This window comes from Alligator sinensis, unplaced genomic scaffold (genome assembly GCF_000455745.1).
Source record: "Alligator sinensis unplaced genomic scaffold, ASM45574v1 scaffold517_1, whole genome shotgun sequence".
Lineage (NCBI taxonomy): Eukaryota > Metazoa > Chordata > Crocodylia > Alligatoridae > Alligator > Alligator sinensis.
This window is the reverse complement of record NW_005842236.1, coordinates 1,187,814-1,213,033: the sequence shown is the minus strand read 5'-3', so window position 1 is coordinate 1,213,033 and position 25,220 is coordinate 1,187,814. Positions and strand designations below refer to the sequence as shown.

Here is a 25,220-nt window from a genome sequence, read left to right as displayed (position 1 = left end):
CTGCTCAGGAGAGGTGGGCCCCCCGCATGGCATCCAGCCCCCCTGCAACAGCAGCCATTGGGTGCTCAGGGCTCACTGCTGGCAGAGCCCCCCTGTGGCAGAGCACAGCCCTGGCAGCCTCAAACCCAGTGCTGCCTGTGCCACACGTTGCGGGCCTGGCTGACCCTTGAGCTCTGCATCTTTATGCAGGACTGAGCTACTGCTGCTGTTGGCCAGGGTCCTGGCACCGCATGCAGGGGTCATGCATCAGGTCAGGCCGAGTTCTGTCTCCAAGTGCCCTGTGCACTGTTGGACTGGACCAGCTCCATGGAGGCAGGACCCAGACTGGCACGATCTATGGCCTCTGCTTGCGGTGCTGGGACCCCGGATGACAGCAAGAGGGGTATGGTCCTGGCCAAAGGTGCACAGCCCTGGGCCAGGCTGGTCTCATAACATGTGGTCAGGCAACGCTGGGTCTAAGGTGGCTGGGGCCGTGCCATGTAATGGGAGCTCTGCCAGCAGTGGACCCTGAGCACCTAATGGCCACTGCTGCTGTTGAGGGGAAAGGGGGACTGTGAGTTGTGTGGGTGGGCTGTGCACATTGCAGGGGGCTGGGCAGGGGACCCACCCCTCCTGAGCAATCCTCCCCACCCTCACACAGTACCCCCACACCCACAAACCCCCCACAATTCACCCACAAACCCCACACCTCCACCCATGAACCCCACACCCACAAACCACCCACCCACCCACATACCCAGCCACAAACCCCAAATCCCTGCACAAGCACCATACCCCCCACAACTTCCCACAACCCTGCCCCAAACCCAGGCCCACCCCCCACCCCTGCACAAATCTTACACCCTGAACACCCAGCTGGCCACATGGGATGGGACAGGAGCTGCAGTTGCAGAGGTAACTGCCACACTGCAGCCCTGCCCCATGCCCACACCAGTGCTAGGAGATGCAGCCCCAGCCTGGGGGTGCTTCTGGTCCCAGGAGTCACTTGGGGGTGTGATGGGTTGGGAGGAGGGGTGGAGGTGGCAGCAGGTGTGTGTGCGTGTGTGAGAGAGAGAGAGAGATGGAGGTCAGTGGTAGGGGAGCGCTCTGGGTAGGAGAGGCTTCCAGAGCCAGGCTTAGAGCTCCCCTGCCCCCTAAAGCAGCCTGTGCAGAGGGAGGCTGGCCTGGAAGGGAAGGCACTTGCCTAGCCCAGTTCCCGAGCCCCAGTCAGGGACTTCCCAGGAATGGCATGGGGATCACTGGGGCCTGGGCACAGGTGCAAGAAGCAGAACAGCAAGGGCTGGCATTGCTCAGAGCCACAAAGCAGCGGGTGGAACAGCTGCATCTGGACTCATGCCTTGGTGCTGGGACAGAGCTGCTGCTAGGAGGGAGCTAGTGGTGGTGGACAGGGGCTGTGGGTCAGGAATGAGGGGCGCTATGGTGGGGGGAGGATGTGGGTTGAGAATGAGGGGCATGGGCAGGGGCAGGGAACTGGCATATCAGTGCTGCTCAACACCCCACATCCTGGTGAGTGAAGGGAGCAGGGGTAGCTCTGATTTTTCTATGATAAAAAAACCAAAAGCAAATGCCAAAGTGTTTAGATATTTAGAATTAATTTATTATGATTCTAGAGGCACCGGTAGGCTTCCAAATTGTTTAAAAATTGTAAATATATCAATAAAACACTGCTCAGCTGATCTCTTTATATATAGTGGCATTTCATTTTAATTACAGAAGAACACAGATTTTCAGTATTTTAATGAGAGAATTTATTTTTTTTTAATTAGAGAATTTGCAGTTTTTAAATGGGAAACACCAGGATCTTTGCTGGTGAGACAAGTGGCAAAACCTGGGCAGAGGAGCCTGCCCAGGGCCAGCACTGGGAACCAAGCTGGAGGGCAGACAAGGTGGCTGACCTGGCCATTTAGGGTCAGGAGGACACGCTTTGACAGTTCAAAGTGGGCCACTGCAACAAGCAGATCTTCTGGGTGATAGCTGCCCAGATGGCAGGGCGGGGGCACCAGAAGACATGACAGCAGTTCTGCATGAAGGCCAGCTGTGCAGACACAGCCCACTGGCAGCTGGCCCAGAACTGCAGGAGGCTCTATTGAAGTGCCCATACCACAGTCCAGACGACTGTGCAGTCCCTGTCTGGGTCTGGCAGGTGCACAGCCATGGGGCCACATGCTGTCACAGGTGGCAACAGGTCTTAGGCAGCAGCCCCTACTATCAGACTGCTGCAGTGGGTAGAGGGTGCAGGGGTCACTCTTAGAGCTGCTTCAGCAGTCCAGCTGGCACAAGGGGCTAGTGTCCCCAGATACCAACTGGCTGGGCCTTAGAAGCTCCTGTCTATTAGTAACACTCATACCATGGGCCCTAAGGCCCACCTGGCTAACTAGTAACCCTGTGTGGTGCTAATGAATGAGTGATACAACTAAATTCTGGGGACAACTAATGAAAAAAACAGGATAGGAGTGCTGTGTGGGTCAAAGGGTCAAAACTTGAAAATAAGTGCTCCTGAAGGGGACACCGAGCAGAGCCCCCTGGGTCCTCAAAGGCATCCAAGGAGCCGGTGGACATTGCCCACTAGTGCTCTGTCCAGAACCATGCTCGGAAAAGTGACAGGAAACTGGCCCCGCAGTCTCTGGGCACCTTCCTGGCCAGAGCCTCCTTCCTGGTCAAGTACAGGGCCCACTTGGCCAGGGCCAGGAGGAGGTTGACCAGGAGGTCCTGGGACTTGGTAAGGCTGTGGATGGGGTGACCAAAAACAAAAAGGTGGGGGGTGAAATTCAACTAGAAACTCAGGAGTCCAGGGTCTCCCTCTGCCCACATAAAGGGCAGGAGACCAGGCTGTCTGTGAAGCTTGCCACATACACACCCATGGCAACGGCTCTATGGAGGAGCTGCCAGCTGAGGTCCCCAGTGGCTCATGGGATGAGGGTGCAGTACAGATTCAGCCACTGGTGTGCCCCAGCCATGCCCTAGCCAAGCATGTCTTGCCACTTGGTGTCTGGGCGGGACGCGAGGGCAGCATGATGGATTGTGCAGCACAGGAGTGTGAGGAGATGGTGGCAATGGACATTGGAAAAATGGACTGGTCTGGTATCTTCCAGCCAGATCAGATGGTGGAGTGTAAAGTGTCATGAGTCTGGGCAAAGTGCCTGGTCAACAAGAACAAGGGCATTGGGAGGTAGGGCATATTTCACCTCCTGGACCAGACAGCAGGTCGCACATGTGGGTAGACCCATGCGCTGGGCCAGCACAGCCGGGTCCACCCTCTCCTTCCTATTGTAGTCCAGGAGGTCTCTGATATGGGTAACACCACCTCAGAAGCTTCTAAGGGCAAGTAGCTCCTGAGGGCAAGTAGCCCTGAGCTGCTCAGCAAGGCAGCTTTTTATACTACTGCGACTAGCACAGGTGCTGGCCTGTTAATGAGGAAGTTCAGTACATAAATCAGGGTTATTTTCTTTTTTCTTTTTACTTCAAAATTATGCAATAATATAGAATTGTCTCTTTGAAAATGCATACTTTTGCAGTTGCCCATAATCCAGTGCAAAAATACCCTCATATGTTTGGACAGGACGGAGGCGTTACATGGAGGTACATGGCCATAATTGTTTTCTTATTTGATCCAGTATTCATGTAGCACTTGTACATTTTTGGTTAGGTTTCATGACTTAATCTGTTTTTCACATGTGGACAATAAAAGAATACTGCAAATAGAATGTGACAGTTAAAAATTTTGAATATCTGTCTGTTTTGCAGGTGCAACCTTCCTCCTCTCTCCAGTGAATTCAGCAAAGATGTTGGATCAAAAACCCAGCTGGTGACTGCAAATCCCAGTATAATTCGGAAAAGGTAGACAGCGTGTTGTTGCTTCTTGTCTGAACTGGGGAAATGGCAAAGAAAATGTTTTTTTATGTATCCCAGACCTTGGTTTGGCAGAGATGCATTCATTAAAGACAGACAGGCCGCGTCTACAGGAGACACTGACTGTGCAGTAGCTCGTTACCTACTGTGCAGTAACGTCACATGGTAGGAAGCGTGATGCAATGTTACTGCACAGTAGTTACAAGCTACTGCAGTGAGCATCACCTAAAAGCCATTCGGTGAAGCTACGGTGCAGTAATGCTGGTTACTGCACAGTCATTTAGTACATGTGTATACACTGCATAGTTAGCATCTTGTGAAGATGCAGCCACAGTGTTGTAACCGTAGGGCAAGAATAAATAAGAATGGCTTGAAGAAAGGTGAAAGTAATCCAAGATGGAACTCTAATTGTAGCCTCATGGGGGTGGGGGAAATCACATTAGTTGCTAGAGTTGGCTGAAATTTTCCAAATTTTCAGTTTTTGATGATGGGGTAAAAAATGGGAAAGACTATAGATGCAATGTTTCCTGGTTTTTGACCAGCTCCATTATCACACAAAAAGTTGTAGGCCTTTATCAAGGCAAGTAATTGCTGCAACACTCACTGAAATGCAGCGAAGAGGAAAATGCCACAATCTAAGGGAAGAATGGCCAAATATAGAAAAAGTCTGATATCAATCTCATCAAGGAATGTGAAGAAAGAAAATTAAACCAATAATAGTAGGCAAGGGTAGCATTTGGAAGAAAGATGTACAAGAGATTATGGTGATACTTGATATCTTGCCTCCCTCCCCCTGTTTATAGGGAATTAAGGAGAGTTGCTGTTAGGGAAATTTTTGGAATAGGTGGATTCTGAAAGATTTTAAAAAAGAGAGATTGGTATTTGTCAAAAATATGGGACACATTCCAGGCATGGGAAATCTGAAATGATGGTGGCAACAGAGAGCAAAGGGAGGGGGGCGTAACTGGTTTAAAGCAGTACTGGCTTAGGATACTACCAGGTGACTTATGATGGGAGAGATGCAGAGAAATTCAGAGCACTGAAAGTGAGGATGAGAAGTTTAAAATTTCCATGGAAAATGCTACAAAGCTGACAAGGGGGTGTATAAACTGAGGTGGAATGGTCACAGTGGCAAGAAAAAAGGATTAGCTTTGCCACGGTATTCTACCTAAAATGAATTGTGTTGGCTAGCAACATGAATGTTATGAAGGAGGTTACAATAGTTGTCAGGTAATTATTAGACTGAAGTCAAAATGGTTGTTTAAGCGGTATGATAGAAGGCAGAGCAGGCATCTTAGAGAGACTTGTTTAGAGAGACATACACTTTCATTAGCAACAACCTACTTTCTCAGCTGCTAACACACACAGATAACTACTTCTCTTTAAGAAGTATGTTTAGGAAGGAGAAAGATAATTTTGTAAGAAAAATAACTGAGGGTATTTAGCAACATTCTGATCAAGACAGTAAAAAGGAAAAGAAGAATGCTAGAAAGCAATGAAGTTTCAGGAATGAGGAGTTAGAATGACGTATTATAAATGGAAATTGGAATGGAATGCAAGTGAAAGGCTGAATGAGGAGAATGAGAGAGAGGACTTGGCTTTGGAAGCTGAAGTGCAGCAGGAGGGGTAAGGGAAACTGAGAGGCATGTGAATGAGAGAGGAGGAGAGTTTGTATTGGAAAGGTCTTTTTATTTATTTATGTTTTAAATAGGGGGTTGGTAATATCTTAAGTCAGAAGAGGGGGCAAGAGTTATGTGGAGTGGGCTTGATGAGAGATCCAAAAGTGGTGATAGGGGTTGTGGATATGTCAGAAGAAATACAGCTATTTAATGAGGTAGATGGTAGGACAGAAGACAAATATACATGTTGAAAATCTGAAGAAATCTTTATATCTGTTTGAAAGCATGAGAGCTCTGAAACTAGTCAAGAGATTCTCCATCTTTTGCCAGTGAGTCCGGAAGGTTGGACAAGATGATCTCCTGAGGTTCCTTTCATACTTACCTTTCTATAGTTCTATGAAAGTCTAGTCCTATTTTTTAACCAGCTCTTCTTTCTGAATCATCAATGAAAATTGGGTTAAATATTATAAAGTACTTTATTGAACTTCCCTAGATACATTTTCCAAACTCACGATTTCACCTTCTGACTGTTTTATTAGAATGATCATAACTGTGCTATGGAGATATGTATGGGCCTCAAATGTAAATTACAAATCAAGTCTTCCATTTTTATAACAAATAGGGAATTTGATTTATTCTAGTCTATGGTTAAAAGCTTCTCCATGATGTTTAAATTTAGTTGTAGATTCAAGCTTCTATTAAATTCAAGGGCATTTAGATCAGTGGTTTTGATTAGGATCTGGCTCTTAAAGTCTAGATAACTAGCCTCAGCAAATGGAAGTTTCTACTCTCATTTTCATTCTTCTGATCTCTTTTTGCCCTTACTTTAAGTAGGTTGATATTGATGAGGCTTGACATCTTAATTTTTCTCTCAAGTATGTTATGGCAGATTTAGAGAAATTGATGCTGCAACACCATTTGCCCCTCCCGAAAAAGCTTATCCTAACCAGATAATTTATGGTTAGGCATATTGGACATGGCAGTGACTTAATTTCAAGTAGGTGCAAGCAAGTTTCTCTCTAGTGTCTCCCATAGTGCTGGAATATTTGCCATTAGGCCTGTTGGAATAGGAAAGTATTTGATTCAGATTCAGCCAATTTGGAAGACAGTGATTCAGTTTGGAGATTTGGATTGCTGTCCCAAATCGATTTGGCTGAATCGGTTTCAGATGATTCAGCGCTGATTCAGAGAGATTTGGTGATTCAGCCATAGACTATAATGGAGAATCACTGAAATACCTATAACTTTGTCATTTTTTTGGAAGATTTGGATGAAAACAACAGGGATGGTAGCCCCTTCTGAGGGCATGAAGCCTGCCAAGTTTCAAGGAGATAGGTGCAGAAGTTTCCGGGAAACTGCACCTTAAGGTGCTGACAAGCAAAGCTTGTGACGTGTGATTTTGTGTGTGTTAAGGCACAGCAGGATGAAAACAGCAGGGATGGTAGCCTGTAACAGGGGGCTTTCCTGGTGGTGAGGCAGGAACAACTCACAAAAGGAACAGAAAGGCTGCAGACACAGGGTTATGTACTGTTTCTATGTCCCTCCCCCAGAGCACCGTGATTGGAAGGGGACTCAGGGAAAGATCAGAGTCACTGGCCAGCTACAGATGTCAGTTCCCCCCCCCCGGTTTCTGTTCCCCTGAAAGACTGCCTTCCGAATCTCTGAATCATTGTCTGAATCGATTTGGAGGCTCTGGAGGATATGATATCATGGTTTTAAGGTAATGGGTGCCTATACATGAGCGCTGAGGCTGCTCTGATGTGCTAGAATTGCAGCGCATCAGAGCAGTCTTGATTAATCGATTAATTGAGCCAGCTGGAGCATGAGCGTTTACCGTGCTCCAACAGCCTCCTGCATTTCATGTATCAGTGCTTAAAAATGTTGGCAGGGACACTTGAACAAAAGCTCGTTGAATGAGCTTTAGCTCAGTTGCCCAGCTACCATTTTTAAGTGTGGGGATGCTGATACAGGAGACACGGGGGCACTTTAGTTAGCATGGCTCTTGGAGCCGCTCTAATTAAAGTGCTGCTCCCCCCATCCATAGAGCATGTGTAAAAGTGCCTGATTTTTCATTTGTATTATTACTTCCAAATCAGGAGAGAAATGCTGTGGAGGTAGGCAATCTCTTTTTTTTTCAGTAATTATAAAATATCTATTAAGTTGACCTGAAGCGACATAGTCATTGCTTTGAACATAATGGCACAGGTAGATTGTATTTAGAGTACCTCTGTGAATACTATTTATTTGGTCTTTGTTGAAGGATGTTTTAGCCATGAGCTGGAATATGTGAGCCTTTCTGTGCAGGAACAATTTCTTCAGCAAATGTAGTGAATAATAACATAGTGGCAGTTTTTAAAAAAGGATTCAACATTGTTATGCAGGAGAACCCTGTAGCTGCCTATGATAGGGTAAAAATACTGTCAGACCTGATTGCTCTTCAGTCTTCCAGGAATAATCTAGCAAACTGTTGCATAGTGCCAACCATGGGCAGATCTAGAATTTTGAAAAGGGAGGGGCAGATGGTGAGGTGCCTCATCACATATAAAAAACAACACACATTTTTCTCCAGTTAAAAATAAATTAGAATCATTATTAATAGGCAAGGGACCTAGGGCTGTATTATTCAGTTTAAGATTGGAATGGGTTAAAAACAATTTGCAGGGCTGTGAAATAGCTGCTCCTGGTAATGAAACTCCTAACAGCAGAATTGCAGAACAAAGGATAGTTTGACTGATGAAATATTAAAACGTTTAAAAAGAAGAGAAGGTCATTAACACTTGTGCACCCTCCCTGGATCTGCACCTGATACCAACCCTTCTATTTTCTTCCTTCAGATTATGGTGTTGTACAATTGCTGTTATTTTTGGGAGACTTTAGGGAGAGTGGATGGAAATGTGCTCCCTGCTAATGACCTCATCCTTCTACTTTCTGTATGTGGACTCTCACTGCTGTCAATGGGGTAGATTGTAACAGATCCAGGAGCAGATGAGAGAATGAATGGGGACTAAGGGAACCATAACATTTTCCCTGATACCCTCCCTCCCCTTTAAGAGGAGTAAGTTGTTTCACTCCTTTTCCTAGAGAAATGTATCCACTTCTGTGCCTCTGAACAACTACTCTAGCCAGTACTGAACCAGTACTCCTCTGATGTCTTCCATCACTCTGCATTCTCCCTGACCACTGTTTCACAGCAGTAATCATCAGGATAATAGCCCCTGCCCTAGCCAGAATCACCATCTGAGAGGAGGGGTTAAGGGAACATAACCCCCTTCTGACTCGACTCTATAGCTAAGTAAGGGCTGGGAACTCTAGGCACTCGGGGACTCCAGAACTGGGCCCTTTGTTTGAACTGTGCAGTCTATACATAAAAGCTGTCACCTCTATTAAGCAAAACAACCCCGAAGGCAGATAGGTCTTTTTGCAAGTTATTCTTTTTTACCCAGTTTTATGCACATTTGAAGCTTTGTGGGTTGCCATAATTTGTTGCATTGTAGGAATTTGTCTGAAACCATCCAGCATTGGCCCTGAAACATCCTACACTAGCTGCTGTCAGAGATGGGATGCTGGAAAAGACCACCTGTTTGTCTAGTGCTACATTGTGGTATTATGTTTCTTATGAATAAAAGGAAGATGGAATGCTTAGCATCAACCTTCAGTTTTTTATTTGTCTTTACAGTAGAGTAATTGAAAAGCAGTATCAGACGTCTAAGAAAAAAAGCCTGTCTGAAACTCGAATGACTAGACCTAATTGTCACATCTTAGTGCTCAATATGAATCTGAATTATCTTCTTACATTGAATTAATTAATTTGGATGGAGGGAGGGGGGTTGACCTTTTTAGTGTTTGTCCATTATTTACTGAATCCAATTCACAGCGTTAGAGCAAGATGAAGGAATAATATTAATAGTTCTACAAATGCTGTGGTGCTGTCTCTGAGATCTGAAATGTCAGTCAAACTTGCAGATGTTAGGTTCCCATGAAATCTGCTAAGATTAGATTTCCTTTCAAACACTCCCTGCATCCTAGTGCCAATTAATAATCTTTCCTGGATCTGGTCCTGAAGACCGTTTTGACTTCAATCTGCTTAAGTCAATAGAAATAAAAATCTCCCAAGCATACCTTAAACAATTATTTAATTTGATAGAAAACCTTCTTAATATTTGCTCAATCATCTATACAATATTAGATTTGTCGGCCAGGCATTCAGAATGGCACATCAGAATTCTTGTTGATAATCTCTGCCAGTAAAAAATTATACATGTCTTCCTAAATGCCTACAGTTTGGTATCAGGGTTTGGTTAATACAATAAACTGATACATCAGAAATAGAAAGTAGACAAGTTAAACCCTGATTAGGTCATCTAGAAGTAAGAGCAGTAAAGGGTAAGGGCAGGGCAAGAATTACTTCTGACAATGTAGTTTGTCCATGTCGCTTTAGGAGACCACTCCACATTCTATCCTTGTGACTGAGCCAATTATTTTCCTTTGCTTAATTTGGGGTGTACTGTGAAATGACAGAGGCCTCTGTTGTTTTAATAAAATTTCCAGACCTGCCCCTTTATTGGACTACAACAGTGTCAGTCTCGGAGCATATCTCAGGAATGCAAGAGGTGATATCTGCTGCTTCTCTTCCTACTCTTCCCCTGATGCTGATTTTTAATTCCCAATATGATCAAAGACCTTGACTTCAGCACCAGGCAAGAAAGTTTGGAGAGGGACAGTGATGTTCAACCCTGGGTTGCAGTTATGCTAATGCAGCAGCTTGAGAGCAAACTCACCAACAAGCCCTGCAGACTGAAATTTAATCCCTTGGCTAGGTCCAGACAGACAAAAAGCTCAAGGCTGAATTGATTCAGTCTTTGCAGGTTACTCTAAACTGTACAGATTAAATCAAAACAGAAGTGAACAGCTATATTTACCTTTGATTCAGGATATGCAGCCACATGCCTACACTGGCTTAGGCTAGAAGCCAGGGGGCTCTAGAGCACAGTTCTCTGGCTGTGTTTACTTCTTCTTCCTGCTGCCCCTGAGGTCTCTGGGATTTGCAGTCCAGAATTGCAACAGCAGGACTCTGCAGGTTTGCTTATCACTTCCTGTTCCTGCTTCCAGGTGTCTCTGGGATTTGTAGTCCACACTTGTAGCCAGCTGTAAGTTTGAGCAGGGGAAGGGGTATTAAATTCCCCTTCCAGGCCCCAGGCCCCAGCTGGGGTTTGTCTGGGGCGGCAGTAGACTGTAGATGGGTGTATCCCCCACCAGGCTTGTCCCCCTGCCCTTTGTCAGCCAGCCCTGCCCTCCATCCTCCCTGCCCCTTGTTAGCTAGCCTTCACTGCCCCAGCTAGGGAGCAGAGCGCTGTGGCCAGCCCTGTTCTCTGAAGCAGACTGCACAGCCCAGTCCACGGCTGCAAAGCATACTGGGAGGCTGGGGGACTGTGATTTAACTTAAACCCGGAAGAGGTCTGGGACATAAGTTTCATAAACTGGTTTGAAAAAATGCAATTTTTTCATTTAGGGATGCTTAGGCATTCAATTTTAATATAGTTTTTTGCATAAATGTCTTTTATATTTGTGTCCATATCTCACACATTTTACAATAAGATTTGGATAATGATCATAATCATAATCTATAGTGGAAAAAGGTGTTTTGCTTTTAAAGACAAAATTTTGTCTTGGCAAAATCATCACCATTTGGCCAGACTCTGTTTTTTTTCTTCTCATTCTCACAATGTCTTGCACGTTTTCATTTTACTGACAAACTACAGCAGGAAACTTCTCTCCCTCTGCTATCTCATCAATGTATGGTATCGAAGAGATTGCCAGCAAAACCAAAGAGAAAGTTTGCTATTAATGTAACAGCTGCCTGATTTTCCTTATTAGGTTTGTGAATCAGCAGAAGGTTTCAAGTCTTAAATAAGCGATTCTTTTAATTCAATTGTAGTAGTTTTCCCACTTGTTTTCATTATGGGGCTTGATGGTACAAGGTACAAGGGACTTTGACTTAAATCCAGAGAAACACTTACTTGAATGTGTGCTTAAAGCTTTAAGTATGTGAGTAGTCTCATTGATATCAATGGGACATAAAGTTTTGTTGGATTAATCTAGGCTACTGTGCACCTTGCATAATCAAGCCTTCCTGTAGCAGCAGCAAGATCTGAGTCAAAAAGCTACCGTGATGTTGCCCTCTGGGAATAGATGATACCGTTGGGCATTTTTACACATGCAAGTGCTACAGTGCCAGGTGCTTTAAAAAACTCCTGGCCCTGCAACATTTGCTATTGTATAAGTGGCAAAATGCATGTCAGCATGAAGAAAATGGTGGAAGTGTGCTTTTGAGCTAAAACACCTCGGAGGTGCTTTAGTTCAAAAGTGCATTGCCACCATTTTTGCTGTGCTTATGCACATTTTGTCGCTTTTACAATTACAAGCAGCGCAGTGTGGTGTGTGTTGGCTCCCGGGCAGTGCAGACTTGATTAATTGAGTCGGCTCCAAAGCAGTGGATCTCCAGTGAGTCCGAGAACTAAAAGGTATATGTATAAATGCCCTTTGGTACTTTTACTTTGAAGCATCATTCTTGATATTAATGCATCTATTTTACATTTTGCTTTTATGTGTGTCTATTAGTTCTTTTTCTGCCATATGTTGTACCAACATGGCAAGTATAACAGTGAAGTGACCTTGCAGATAATTTTAAGCAAATGCATACTTATATAGTGATTTGAGCCAACACATTACACTTGACACATTTTGTGTTACACTGTTAGAAGATTTCTCTTAATGGAACACCCACTTCATTGTAAGAAACATTTTGACTTCAGATATATTGGGTACTATTACCAATACCTGAACAAGTTAGTATGAGTACTTCACTCAGGCTTATCTACACAGGTTGGAATCACAACAGTGGCTACATGTAGACATTCTTACCCTACAGAGTTTTTCACCTGGCTGGCCATTTTTGAAGCTGTCTACAGCCATGTATTTGTGTTTGGTCATGGCTATAGACTGCTTTCTGTGGCCAGATCTGGCAAAAATTGTCACTTGTGTGTGTGCCCATAATGATAAGCAGCCAAAGGAGAGAAAACTTTGGATTCCCTTCCTCACAGAAGCACACCGTTAGTTAATAGCTGCTTTGAAGTCAATGGACGTATGCCCATTTGCACTATCTGAGAACCTATTTGATCTCTCAGCAGGGAGTCTCAGCTCTGCCACCAACAATGTCAACATGAAGGTCCACCTGGAGGAAGCCAGGGCTGTCCATGTAGAAATTCTAGTCTTCCATGCCAGCTCCACTTATTCCCAGCCCACATATGCTAGGAGCACAGTATGTTTTCTGTGAGAAGGAAGTAAAATAAGAATTAACCCAATAAACTTTAAGGAAGATGTTCAGAAAGCACCAGTGCTGACAGAGCCCAAAGGGAGTCTGCAGAAAGGAGCTGTGAGCTAGATGTGAGCTACTAGTGCTATAGCTAAGCCACCATGTGCAGTTCTTAACAGAAGGGCTAGGTGTATGCAAGGGTACATTGACATAACGAATATAGATGCTTTTGTGCCATGGCTGTGTTGACCCCCCATGGTAAGTTTAGAGAGCATAGGTAACATGTGACATGTAGCTTCAGCATAAAGTGTAAATCACCCTGGAGGACCCATGCTGAAACCTGTGTTGCCTTGTTTTCACTATTATTTATATCTGTATTAACAAAGTTAAAGCTAACATGGGTAAGCATATAAATACCACATTAACATCTACCACATTAACCCAACTCACAGTAAGGTCACAAGACAACCCATGTTTTAGTGTGGGCTATCCAGGGTGTCCTAAAACTTGTCATGCCCTTACAAAACTTGCTACCTATGTTCTCTAAAGCTAGCACGGGTTGATATATCCAATTGCTGATGTGCTGTGCTTGGCTGATGCAGGCTGATAATTTAATGGAATCAAAATCCATAAATAAATTGTATTATGATCTATGAAAAACAAAGGTTTCTTCATAAGATTCTAAAACTGTTGGATTAAACCTGATTTGATTTTAAATTTTAAAATCTGGCAATTATATAATGAACTGTTTTTTTTCAAGCAGGAAAATAAAGCAGGTGCGAAGGAGCAATTGGCCTGAGTCAGAATTGGCAAGAACTCATCATATTCTTTTTCCACAGCTGGATGGTGTTAAAATGTTAGAAATAAGTCACTTTAAGAAGCAGAAAAAAATATTTCCTATGTATACTTATGTTTTTATTGGCTGTAGCTGTACAAATAGAGCTGGTCAGAGGTTTCTTTTAACACAGATTTTTGTTGAGAAATTAGAAATTTCCAAATAAAAAAAATCATAATGTTTTCAGTTTTGTAACACTTAAAAAAATAATTTTGTTCCTGGTTTGTAACTTTGTAACTTTAAATAGAATATGTGTTGTTATGTGGTATTTTCCAAATTGCTGAATCATGTGAATTTATGCAAACAGAAAACTTGGATAGTACATGATTCATTCACTTAAGTTGTGATTCACAGTAGGACCACATGCTTTGAGCTGTAAGTTGATGCTGTGTAGGGGACCCAGAGACACTGAAAAAGGTCATCTACTTAGGTTTCATATGCAGATATGGGGTTTTCATTACTGTTTCCCTCTCAGCACTGGTTCCCTGACTCTGTAGTGGTGGTGGGGAGAGATTTCTTGGGTGCTGAGAGGTTGAAATTTCCATTTATATTTGAGGAGTCAAATATAACCCACCCAAAGTCTGATGCTATCTACATAACTTAATGCCACTGAGGGTCAGGCAGCTATAGCCAGGAGCCATGACCAAGGGCAACCACTTTCTGTATTCATTAAGGGCTGTCTCAGCTGTGGCACCCTGCTTTTGGGCTTATGGAAAAGAGTCCCTGTATCTGGAAGAGGAGTAATGAGAAAAATCACTCTTGAAATGTTTTTGCTTTGCAGAGTAGCAGTACTTCTTGGTACTATAAAAGATGGCTATAGTGAAAGAACAATCAAAAAAGAATGACAGTGTGGGAGGCTCATAAAGGCCTAAGATTCTTCCTCATGATAAAGAGAAGGCTGGCATCAGTAGTTTGGCATATTAGGCACAATTATCCTCTACTGTTTTGCTCTGTACATTAGCCCACAAAGAAAGGATGCATATTCTGCTCCTTGTACATAGGTGATGCATGGGGGGGCACGTGCCCCTCCTGAAATTGGCTGCCACCGAAGTAGCTGCCGGCTTCTGCGGGTGGTTGCCACTCACACCCACCCCTCCCTCGCTGCCGCCACTTGCCACCCACTTCTCTCCTGTTGGTGGTGGCTGCGAGCAGTCCCCACTTGCCGCTCCCTGAGACTGACACTGGCAGCTGTGGGCGGTCCCCACTCGCCACTTGCCACCATGGTGCCCCCCCAGTCTCGGGAGACACCAGTCATTCATGTTCTTGTACTAAAAGTAGCATATGGAATGAATGGCCTCAGTGATGGTTTTGAGGTGTGGTCATTAGTCAGGTACTGCCATTATACAGACTGAATTAAAATTTGAACTTTTTCACTAGGGAAATGACAGAGCGTGAAGGACAGCAAGTGTATCACATGTCTCCTTTCCTCTTTGAGCCTAGAATAACATGGGCATTTATATGCGATTTTTTTTTTTTTTTTTTGTCCCATGATATGCTGGAGATCCACCTCTTTGGAGTAGACTCACTTATTTGATTCTGCTCCGCATGTGAGCTGATGCACGCTGCACTGCATTGCATGCAGTTGTATCAGCGGTGAAATGCACATCAGCATGCAAAAAAATGGCAGCAGTGCACTTTTGAACTAAAGCACCTTCTATGTGTTTTAATTCAAAAGCGCACCACTGCCATTTTCACAATGCTGACGCACATTTCGCCACTTATACAACTGCAAGTGTTGCAGCACTGGGTGCTTTTCAAAGCACCCTGTGCTGCAGTGCTTACATGCATAAAAACACCCATTGACACCACCTCTATCTGCTTTTTCTTCCTGAATAATGTGTGTGAAGGGTGGGGCTGCTGTTTGCTGCTTTTTTCTAAGGGTGTGGGTTCCAAACTAAAGCACCCTTCCCCTTTATTCCTCTCATGTTTCAAAATCAAACTGTGGGTAAGTACAGTCCTATTGCATTTTATTTTTTTACTGGAAGCACCTGGCACTTCCTCAGATCTGTAGCTGTAAGCACAAAAGCCAAAACAGAACACAGAGATTAAGCATATATTTCTTAGTGTATGGTTACTTGAAAATTTTAAAAAATCATCTCTTAGGAGGAAAGATGTGCATTGAATAAAGTTTTTATCTTCTGTTATATCTGGGGAGTGATGCATACCATATATTGTGCCTCTTTCAAAGGGCTCTAGCAGTAATTCAGGGAAGTACAGTAGTAAGCCCTAGGAGGCAGATAGAAAAAGTGGTTAAAAGTGGAAAAACAAAACAGTTTCAAGGTCACAGTTGGGTATAAGTAGCCCAACTCCCCCCCCCCCCCCAAAAAACAAAAAAACCCCAAAATCTTCAGCATTCAAATCTGCAGCATCTAGAAGTAAGAGAAAGGTGAAGGAAAGTACAGGTCCCTTACTCAACTGGGAAACAGAGTAAACAAGAGAAGGCTGAGGTATTTACAAAATGGTTTTAAGTGAGATAAAATATTTCACACAGTGAATTTCCATAACATGGTATGTAGAGCACAAGGAAGAGTAAAGAAAGAACAGATTAAATAATATTTATTTAGAAAAGTTAGTTGTATTTAAGCTATCAGACTCTGAAGAAATGTATCCAAGAGCACATAATGAACTAGCTGCAGCAGTTTCTGAACCCTTAATAAATATCCTCAGAAACTTACAGAGGAATGGTTAAGTACTAGAGGACCCAGGGAATTAACAACCACTCATTTTAGCTTCAATATCTGCAAATATGGTGGAGCAAATTGTTAACCATTCTGTGATCACATCTACATGAGATGCTTACTGCACAGTAGCTCGTTACTACTGTGCAGTAGTGTCACTGGGCATGAACCATGATGCTATGCTACTGCGCAGTAGTAACAAGCTACTGTGCTTGTTGGGAAAAAATGGGAAAAAATAACTGTCACTTCCATCTACAAACGTTATATGTAGTTTCTTAAAGGGTTACTGGGAAAAAAATCTGAATTTGTTGCAGATATAATTGAGTTCTATGCTGCTTTCAGGCTAATGGAATGAGTAGGGGTGTGTGTGTGTGTGTGTGTGTGTGTGTGTGTGTGTGTGTGTGTGTGTGTGAACGAACAGGGTTGTATTATGGAAGCAAGCATTTCAAAACATCATTACAGGCAATAGAGATAAAAGCCTAATGAAGATGAATTACTTCCTTGAATAGCCGTTCTCTTTGTTTCTCCTTTTGTGAGTTAATTATATCTCCAAGTGAATCTAATGTGCTTGAAAATGAAGGACTTGTGACTAGGTCATACTGCTTTAAGGAAAACCAGCTGAGGGAATTCCATAATATTTCTCCAACAGAGGATACTCTCAAGATCATTTTCTTTCTGATTCATCCAGCTGGAATAGGTTTTGCCTCATTTCTCAGAGAAACACCATGTTCAGTGCTCAGGTTCTATGCCCAAACTGTTTTGGATCTCTGGTATCTTCTGCTGAAGTGCCAGGTGGTGTGACTATGTGGCAGCAGGGGGCTCCATATCAGTGCCAAGGAGTCAAGTCCAAAGTTTGTGTTCTGTGTGTGTCAACCCTGGAAAAGAACTGGTGAGGACACCCTAGTGACATGCCAAGCCAGTGCTCTTGAACACATGGGAATTTCAGGTGCTGTCTGGCCATCTTCACCACCATATTTCTGAGTTGGCATATGCAGAGTGGAAGTGAGTGGGCAGGGCTTATTTCTTCAGCAGCAAGACTAAGAACCTTGTTACGGAAGAGTAGGCTTATCCAGGGTCATCCGCACATAGGTTCTACACTCTCTTTTAGGCTGCCTCAGTCCTGCTCCATTTTCCTTGGTAGTACAGCTCCAGTGATCCTTATTGAGGGGTTGGTCCACTGAAGTAACTAAGGGTGTGGACAGACAGCACTGAACCATTTAAAAGGATCTTGAAATGCCTTGACAAAATTTCAAAAGACTGCCATATAAAGATGTACAATTGGGATAAAATATTCCATAGCATGACATAGTGAACTACTACATCAAATATATTTAAACTTTCTCTGTACCCCCACACCTGAGCAATGCCTTTCATTCCCATTTGCAATGACTTCTGTTTTTTCATGAGCCTTAAATGTATGACAAACAGCATCAAACTTCTATCATCCCCTCTCTCAGCCTGTTGAATGTGGTTAGAGTGGCCCTGCCCTCTGTGGGGTGGAGATGGACCAGGCAGCCCTGCACCTCATCTGCATGCACATTTTTGGAGAGTCCCAGGACTCATGACAAGAACTCCCAGTTCCAGTCTTGAGTGGGGGCTAATTATCACATGAACCAGGAGGGCTGCAGTGGGAAGATGTGGGGTGAGGGGCAGAAGGCAAGGGAGCTGCTGACCCCCAGTCACTATTTTCCCTGCTGTAGTAGTGGGAGGGGGATGATTTCTAGACAACACTCCAATAATTGGATGCTACACTTGGAAAATGATAAGAAACTTAAAACTTTTCCATATGTAGAATCTGGCTATTGGGAGGTCCTGTTATAGTCAGGGTTGTCTTGTATTGAAGTCAATATGGTGCATTAGGTGAGGATGTAAGGAGCTTGTGCTTCTACCTTGGGGACTAGAGGAACGTGCCTTCTCCAGGTCCTATCAATTTGTTCTTGGTCCTATCTGCTGAAAATAACAAGGTGGCCCCCTTGGAGGGAAGTGGGGAGGTTAATTTTTCTGATGCGTGACCCTGTCTTGAAAGAAAACTGTTAGCAGTCCTTTCAACAATCCTGGAAGCCAGCTCCCAACTGGATGGAAAAATGTTTCATGCTACCATAAAGATTGCTTTTTTTGTTTATGTTGTCTGGAATACATTTGCCTGATCTATTCATTTTCTGTTTCTTTCCCATTTACTTATCTAGGTTTTTATACTGAACTCATTACATGGGTATCTGACCACCCAAATCTGTAACTCTCAATGTTTTGCTGAATATTCATTACTTATACTTTTTTTGTAAACGCAGCTATGGCTAATATCTATAACACCAGTGGTTGAGATATCTGACCTTTTCCAATACTCAGGCAGGGAAATACCCCTGCTATCCGTTAGCAATTTTGATTACTTTTTCATGGTGACTACTGTGTTTTTGTTTTTTTTGGAAAGCCTTGGAAACTGAAGATCTCTATCTACAGAACAGTGCAGGTTTCCCTGTACAGTAGAACCAATGGAGGGGACTTTTTTAGGGATGAGTGTTTGTTTATATCTGTTCGGTCCTTGCCATTTCGGTGAAGACTGCCAATAAGAGTGCACACTATACAAGTGTTTATTCTTACCATTATTATTATTATTATTATTATTATCATCTTAGTTTCTTATCAATATCACAGCAAAGAAGAGTTTTAAGGAGGGGTTTGAATGTGGACAACAAGGCTTTTTGCACTGTGGATATTCAGGCCCAACACTGCTATATATTGGTGTACGTGACAGTGTTTACACTCTGGACCAGCAGGAAATAATGCTGTAGGAGGAGGTATCTGTTGGTTCAGCCAGCAACTATGGAGTTAAGGTATAGCTGCCAGTTTTTCTGCATGCTGAACAACAATGTGAAACTCTTAATTTTGCAGCAAAAAAATCAACTTGGGGGGCTTGGTTAGCCTCCTGGCTGCTGGCCATGCTGAGACCTCCCCCTAGAGACGCAGCATCTCCCATTTTATGTGTGTGTGAGGCTAACAAGGGGACTCCTGCCTCGAATCCCTGTGACTGGAGCCTTGAGTCCCCGCCTCTCTTCTCCCGTCCCCCTCTGCTTCTATTCTGGCATCCCCCTTTACCCACTAACCAGAGTTCATGTTTCCATTGTCCACACCTAGTTATGCTACTGCTTTGTCTCCTGTCTACCAAGAGCTCCACTAAAAACACCAACTTCCTGTCAAGATATGGTAACAACTTTAGAACACTAAGGACCTAGGCCAGACAACACAGGGCACATCTACACAAGACATTTATCACTTAGTAGATTAATCAGCTGCACAGTTAACATCTTGGTGTCTACATGTGCACCCCTTTTAGGCTGAAGTAAAGTGATTTATACAAGTATTACAAGTAAATACAAGTACTATCCTATTGCTGCAGAGTAAAAAAACTACATAGCACCACATGTGTAGATGCTGGAGAGGCTGGCTGGGGCATGAGGGTGCTTCAGTGTGGGGGCTGCTTGCTGGCTAGCCCTATGCTGAAGTATCCTCATACCCCAGCCAGCCCCTCTGGGGAGTAGCTCCAATACTTTTTGGTTCAGATAGGGAAGCTTAGAATAAAATTATCCTATAGAGTTTGTAGGTTTCCTTTTCTTTGGAGGAAGAGAATGCTTATACATTTAAATATTTTTAAGGAAATTAAATGTATTTTTCCAGATTAAAGTGTTTCGCTATTCCTTTGTTTTGTGTTTTGAATAATTTCCTCACTAAATATAGTAAGGAATTATATATAACAAAGGAAAACAGGAAATGCCCTGTGAAATGTGCTCTGTTGCTCTCTTTCTTTCCCCATAATTGCGATTCATTTTTCCATTGCCACGCTGCAAGAAATTGCTAATTTTTTTGTGTGTATGCGATGGTTATTGTTTCTGTTGCTGCTGAGCAATCTCTTTTTTGGGTGGGGAGGGCAGGAATGAGACACTATTTCTCAATAGGTTTATACCCACAGAAATATTTTAAATCAATAGCAATAATGAAATCCATACTCTGCTCAAAAGCTCGCTAGCTTCAAATTTTCACTGACACATGCTTTATGCTAGCATATTGTTTTTGGTGGAATTCTGTTGGCATGAAACTTGTATAATGTAGTGGAAGATCAGGGCCCCTGTCTGGGTCTCGTAGTAAAGGATTTGACCTCAGACTTAAGAGATGAGGGTTTCATTCTAATATTTTCTGCAGTCTTTCTCCCTGACCTTGAACAAGTCATTTAAGCCTCAGTTTTCATTATCTTATACTTTGTCTAATGCAGTACACCTGTGCAAAATACTGGCTGTTTCACCTGGCTGTAAAATACTATTACATAGGAATTAATCCAATTGGTAGATTATTGCTGTCCAATCGAACTTCCCTTTTGCTCATGTGTAAGTGACTACATAAGCTGCAGGGCAGTAGGAATTTGGGGTTTAAAACTCTCTCTGCTTCTGGTTCTCATGAAAGTCAACATTCTACCTCCCAAGTGTATGGTGTGGATATGTGAAAGCCACACTCTTGACTCCTACATGGAGGATTGAATGGGAAGACCCTCCTGAGCTAAAAGCAGGGGCTTGAGATTGACATGAGGCTCCCTAGCTGGAACATGTAACAGCTCTGGGATGGTAGTGAAGGGGCTTATAAATTGAGCCACAAAATGGTGTTGGGGACCAGGTAAGGGCTTAGTGAGATTGCTAATTCTCAATTACCTCTCCAAAATTGGAGCTTTTCTTTTAGGATTTTAACCTTCATTTTAGCTTTTGAGTAACATCTTCTTTCCTGTTTCCCCATGCCTGCTCTTCTCCTCTCCTTGTGCACCCACATACATTAAAAGGGACACTACAGCATGTTCTAAATATTTACATCTATTTTACATAAGGGTTTTGGTTTTATTTGGAGCAGTCTTAACATGTCTAGAATCATTTTTATTGCCCCCTCCCAAAAGGCAATAGAAATGGTTTTGTTTTTAAGTTTGGAAGGAAGGAGGTAGGTAGCTGGAGCATGGGCGACTGGTGCCTCCTGGCTCTGGGGGGGCACCAGCTGCTGATTGCTAATGGGGGGGGGTGGTCCCCAGTGGCCAATCACCAACCATCCTGGAAGCACTGGCTGCAAACTGGAAGTGCTGCTGGCACTTCTTGTGGGGGGAACTGGCCTGCACTTCCTACTCTCTGGCCGGCAAAGGCCAATTTTAGGGGGGACACATGCCCTCAGAGCCCCCCCCCCCCCCATGCATCGCTTTTGAGCTGGAGAATATTATGCATTTCCCTGTAGAATTGGAGACTAAATAACACTACTTGGGTACATCGTAACTGGAAAGAAACTGAAACTGAGTATAAGCAGATAATGTCACTGTCAAAAAAAACTGAAGGAGAAAGAGTAGCAAGCAACATAAATGTAAAAAAGTATTTCCTTTAAAAAAAATTCTTTTGTTAATAATTTGAGTTGGCACTTGCATTTTACAGTGGTAGAAAAAGAGAGACTTGTTTCTTAAATACATGGGACTGAATTCATCCTTGGCTCTGTTAAGGGAAATTTGGTCTCTTATTGATAGTTTGACAGTGCCCCTTCAGGTGTTTTGCTTTCACTTGTTCATTCATTTCCATGATTTATTCTATTCTGGTCTTTTCATATTTATTTTGAGGAAATAACATTCCCAGACTCTATGAGAACTTTGTGAATGGTAGCTTGTTTGCTGAACCATATTTGCAGTTCTTCAGGGCAGGAGATTTAAAACAGGCTTATATCTTATTAAATACCAAAACAACTATAAAACACCCCCCAAACACCAAATGATTGTTGGTCTTTTTAACATTAGTCACACTGTTCCCTTTTTTTCCATCTGGAGCACAAGTGCTGACTCAGCATCATGACAGTTCTTGGCTTTCACAATTTGTTCAGGAGACACAGGATGAATAACCTGGATGATGGCCTTCTAAATCTGAAATGGCTCAGGACTAAATGGAGCAAAGCAGAACAGACCACTGTTAAATAGGAATTTAATGGCATTGTACATAGATCCAAGGGTTTCCAGCCAGTTGGCTGGGATAAAAAACTGCTGCTTGAGCCAATGAAGCCTGTGATGCTCTGAATGATTCCTCCTGTTGGAATGTAGGACTGCTTTTGTCCTCCAGGATAATTTTATAAGGGGCTGTTATCTTATGTTTCCATTAGGCTTGCCTAACAGTTCCCATAGTGAGAAGCTGCTGTAGGGATATATGCCAGTCATTCCTTCATCCCAGCCAGTGTTCTCTTGTTGGTGGCACCTTGCTTACTTTAAGCTTCTCAGCAAAGAGGAAGGAGGAAGATTGCAAGGTCTTCCTGATAATTTTTTATTGGTGAGGGCTTTTCATGCTGGCTTAGGGCCCCTGAAGCCTGTTTAAGTAAGAGTGAATTTGGCCCAGTGACTAGACACTGAATTAAGGCCGTATTAAACTTGCAAACGATTGCATGTTCTCTTGAGGAAGATACCGAGGAGCCACCTTAGAGACTACGTTAAGGAATATGGAAATATTGACACTATTGAAATAACAGCTGGTAAAAGAGAGGTTTTGGCTTTAGTACCACAGCATCAGATTGTTAAATATTATCAATGGAATGTAAAAAAAGAAATCCAGTGCTAAAGTTGCTTCCCAAACTTTAATCCTTTCTTCTTGCTCACATCCCTCTGTTCCCAATGCAAATGGGTATTCAGCTAGCAAAGACCATAATGCTGTATGATCTCATGCTTCTCTCTTGGGTGCAAAGGAATCTGAGGCAAGTATTGTGGACATCTTGGGTGCATCTGCACGTGTGTTTTACTGCAGAGTAGACTAATTGGCTTGGCAGTAAAGCATTACTGTCTACCTGTGCACTAGTATTTGGATGCAGTAAATTAATTAACTCTGCTGTAAGATAGTACTGTCCCTGAGAGTATGTAAATTGTGTAACGGGTGTAAATTGTGCCTGGTCAGCCCAGGTAGCAGGGGCCAGACTCCTGCCCACTGCCTACCCATGCATCTCTGCACTTAAGGTACTCTCATGTCCCAGCCAGCCCCGACACCATCCAGAGCCCGGGGCTGAGCCCCACAAGCCTGCTGCTGTCTTAGGCCTGCTGTACCCCAGCTCAGATTGCTGCTGTCCTGGGTGCACGTGTAGATGCTGTGCCCAGGAGCAGTCTACTCCAGCTCAAACAGCTCTGGAATTTATCACTTCACTGTAATTGCATGTCTAGATTCACCCCTTTAGTATTAAGGTTCTGCAGACTGTGTGTTCATATGCATAGAGTTGATGATTCACTTTTAGGTGTCTGACTAATAACTGGAGTTGCTAAGCTTGTTGTGGAGGACAGTAACTAATATGTGGCCTGTGTGTGTACTGTAAATTGAAGAATATGGTCTCTGACTCATTAGAAAGGGATTATGTTGTAGGTTTGTTGTAGTAAGTGTTTGTGGTCCATCAAGATGTCAACTTGTAAACCCCAATGGGGTTGAAGTGCAATGGAAAGTGGGGTGGATAAATGGCATTGTTCTTATTATCAGATGGGTTTACATGGAGAAAGCATGAAGAAGTTCTGGCTTATGCAAAGGCAGCAAATGAGTCGGTGTCACAGTACAGAAAGGAATCCTTCTAATGGTTTTGAAGAGAAAACTTCCATTTGTAGGGCTGTCCATATAGCCTGCCTTATCAGCATTACATTCTCATAAAGTATTTAAAGGGTTGCTGTATTTAAAGGATTCCACATCTGTCTAAAATATTGCTAATGACTGTTGATACATTGTTGGACACCAGTATTATCGTAGGATATTGCAGTGTTAGGTTCTTATCTATGGTGCTCCTTACTTATCTGCATAGGGTTTCACTTATCAGCAAATTTGTGGTCTGAAGGAATTTTTCTCCAGCATATATTGGCAAGGACCTTGTGCTTTTCACTTTCCTGTGCAATAAGAGTAATAATCTGTTAGATTGCAATGTACCCCCATGATCCTATCTATTTGCTACAATCACTGAACAGCAATACCACTGGGGAGCCCTTTGGAAGACCTTGAACAGTGTTCCTGTTTTCTGTTCAGTGTTTCTGTGTATTGCTGGATGAGCTCAGTTCTGTAGTAATATTTTCACTCCCCTTCACATTGCCCTTTGTCTTCCTTTCTAGAATTTTTTCTCAGTGCTGAAACTTTAAATAACTTCTATGCTGCAGCCCTGGAGACTGGAGTGAAATGTTGATTGGTGATAGTGAATGTTGTTTTTACAAACTTACTCTAAATAAAGTGGGTGTAGGATGTTAATGCTCCTTTTATTTGGCACTTATTACAAAGGATACTTTTGTCCCTTAGAGAGAACCTTGTTTTAAAGGACAGATTCTATTCTCAGTTAATTTTCAAGCAGAAGGCATTCATGCATTTTGGAGTGTGATCTCTGCTCTTACCATATTTAGTCAAATACAAGGCAAGTTTTTTTTTTCTGCCAATCAGCATAGAGGAAACAACCTGTCATCTTACATTCACATACAAGAAAACCTCATTAAATACATTAGCTATCATTAAGCTGATGCCAAAAACAGAATGTGCTCAGTAATGGAAACCAATTATGAAGTTGATTAAACATAGCCAAGACTGAACATGACTGTGAAACACATGACCCATATTGGGCATGCCAATGGGAACCTTTTTTTTGGTCTGGCTTTTAAAAAAATGGGCAGTTGCTCCCCCAGGAGAGAACTGGCACCAGCCCTAGAGGTACTACAGTACCAGGCTGGTGCTGGGAGAGCCAGATCCAGCCCTAACAGCCCTCCCTTTGGTGGCAAAAATGCTTGATCTTAGTCAAAAGACTAAGATGCTGATGGGAACCTATTTAGTGCAGCCTACCTGAATAAGATACGTGGTAGTGCCCATTGAGTGCAGTCTCCTTCAGTGCTGACTCTTTTTCAAGTCACAGTGAACCATTACATTGAATACATTTTGACT

General features: G+C 43.1%; 1 protein-coding gene across 1 annotated transcript in view; it reads left to right on the top strand.

The window, feature by feature from the left end:
- Positions 1–25,220, top strand: part of ST8SIA1 (ST8 alpha-N-acetyl-neuraminide alpha-2,8-sialyltransferase 1) — a 166,176-nt gene that overhangs the window by 58,962 nt on the left and 81,994 nt on the right. The window contains exon 5 of the mRNA XM_025208544.1: positions 3,745–3,837. Within this exon, the coding sequence (XP_025064329.1) occupies positions 3,745–3,837 (93 nt within the window). The remainder of the gene's footprint in view (positions 1–3,744; positions 3,838–25,220) is intronic.